The sequence below is a fragment of the Mesitornis unicolor genome, unplaced genomic scaffold, assembly GCF_000695765.1.
Source record: "Mesitornis unicolor isolate BGI_N332 unplaced genomic scaffold, ASM69576v1 scaffold22651, whole genome shotgun sequence".
NCBI classification, from domain to species: domain Eukaryota; kingdom Metazoa; phylum Chordata; class Aves; order Mesitornithiformes; family Mesitornithidae; genus Mesitornis; species Mesitornis unicolor.
In genome coordinates, this window is record NW_010163417.1 from 646 (window position 1) to 1908 (window position 1263).

Here is a 1263-nt window from a genome sequence, read left to right on the forward strand (position 1 = left end):
GAGGTGAGCTGGTGGCTCTCCTGTGATAGGCTGGTGTGCAGCTGGGGCAGAGTATTAACTGAGTTACTCCTCCTGCCAGTTTGTGCCTTCTTTGAGTGTGCAGAGAGCTTCTTATCACTTAACCTAACACAGTCCTAGAAGAACATCAGTCTCCTGAGGCATCTGTGTCTGGAGTTTACATACATGTGCATTGATATAATTTAACACAGAATTGCAGCTCGTTGGAGTTGCTGTTCAGAAACACATCACAATTAGGGCAAAAGCTTTAATGTTGCATGGATAATGGCTTCCTTCAGGGCCAGTATCATGGTCTTGTTTCTAAGACTGTGGATGAACGGATTAAAAAATGGGTACAGGACGGTGTTCAGCAAAGCTACAACTCTGTTGGCCTCCAAGGAAATATCTTCGGAAGGACACACATAGAGAGCAATGCAGCTCCCATATGCAATGGCCAAGGTGGTGAGATGGAAAGAGCATGCACTAAAAGCTTTTTTCCTCCCAGAGGCTGCTGGCAGGTGTACAGTACAGGAAAGACTGCCCACATAAAATGCCAGAGTCAAACAGAAGGACCCCAGTACGAAAAAGGACAATAAAACAGAGTCTATTTTCCCAAACTGGCTGGTGTCAGAGCAGGACAGTTGGAATAAGCAGAGTTATCACCAAAAAAAAGGTGAACCTTGTTTGAGCCACAGAAAGTCAGCTTGTAGAGAAGGACCGGGCGGTAACACAGGACTGTGACGCCTAGGACCCAAGTAGCAACCACCAGGTGAATGCAGAGCTGTGGCTTCATGATGGCAGCTAATGCAAAGACTGGCAGATGGCAACATAGCGGTCAAAGGACATGACAACCAGTAGAGCAAACTCTGTACAGCCCAGGGCAAAATAGAAATTGGACTGGACAAAGCAGCTGCCCAGTGAGATGGATCTCCTGCCAGAACTCAGGATCACAAACAGTTTGATGCTTGTGAAGGATATAAACCAGATTTCCAGGAAGGACAGATTGCTGATGAAAGCGTACATGGGGGTTTGCAGGCGGCAATCCACACACACAAGGAAAATGATGGTTGTGTTCCCCATTGCTGTTGTCAGGAATATGAGCAGAAGGACTAGAGAGAGAAACAGCTGCAGTCTTTGATCAAGCTCTGAGAATCCCTCTAAGATGAACTCAGTTACTGCAGTTTCATTTTCTGCTCCCCTGTTGAAATTCAGGCCATCCTGATGAAATGGGAACATGGCAAAAGGCAAGTGTGATAATTTCAGTCT

At 46.2% G+C, this 1263-nt stretch overlaps 1 protein-coding gene across 1 annotated transcript; it reads right to left on the reverse strand.

Annotated features, from left to right (window-relative positions):
* Positions 1-354: 354 nt before the first annotated feature.
* On the reverse strand, positions 355-1215 carry LOC104548058 (olfactory receptor 6F1-like; the record flags this gene model as incomplete). Its single annotated transcript, XM_010193969.1, is given in 3 exon segments — positions 355-534; positions 729-801; positions 804-1215. Coding segments are annotated over 3 exon segments (665 nt in total), but the record flags the coding sequence as incomplete, so codon positions are not given.
* Between the last annotated feature and the right edge of the window lie 48 nt (positions 1216-1263).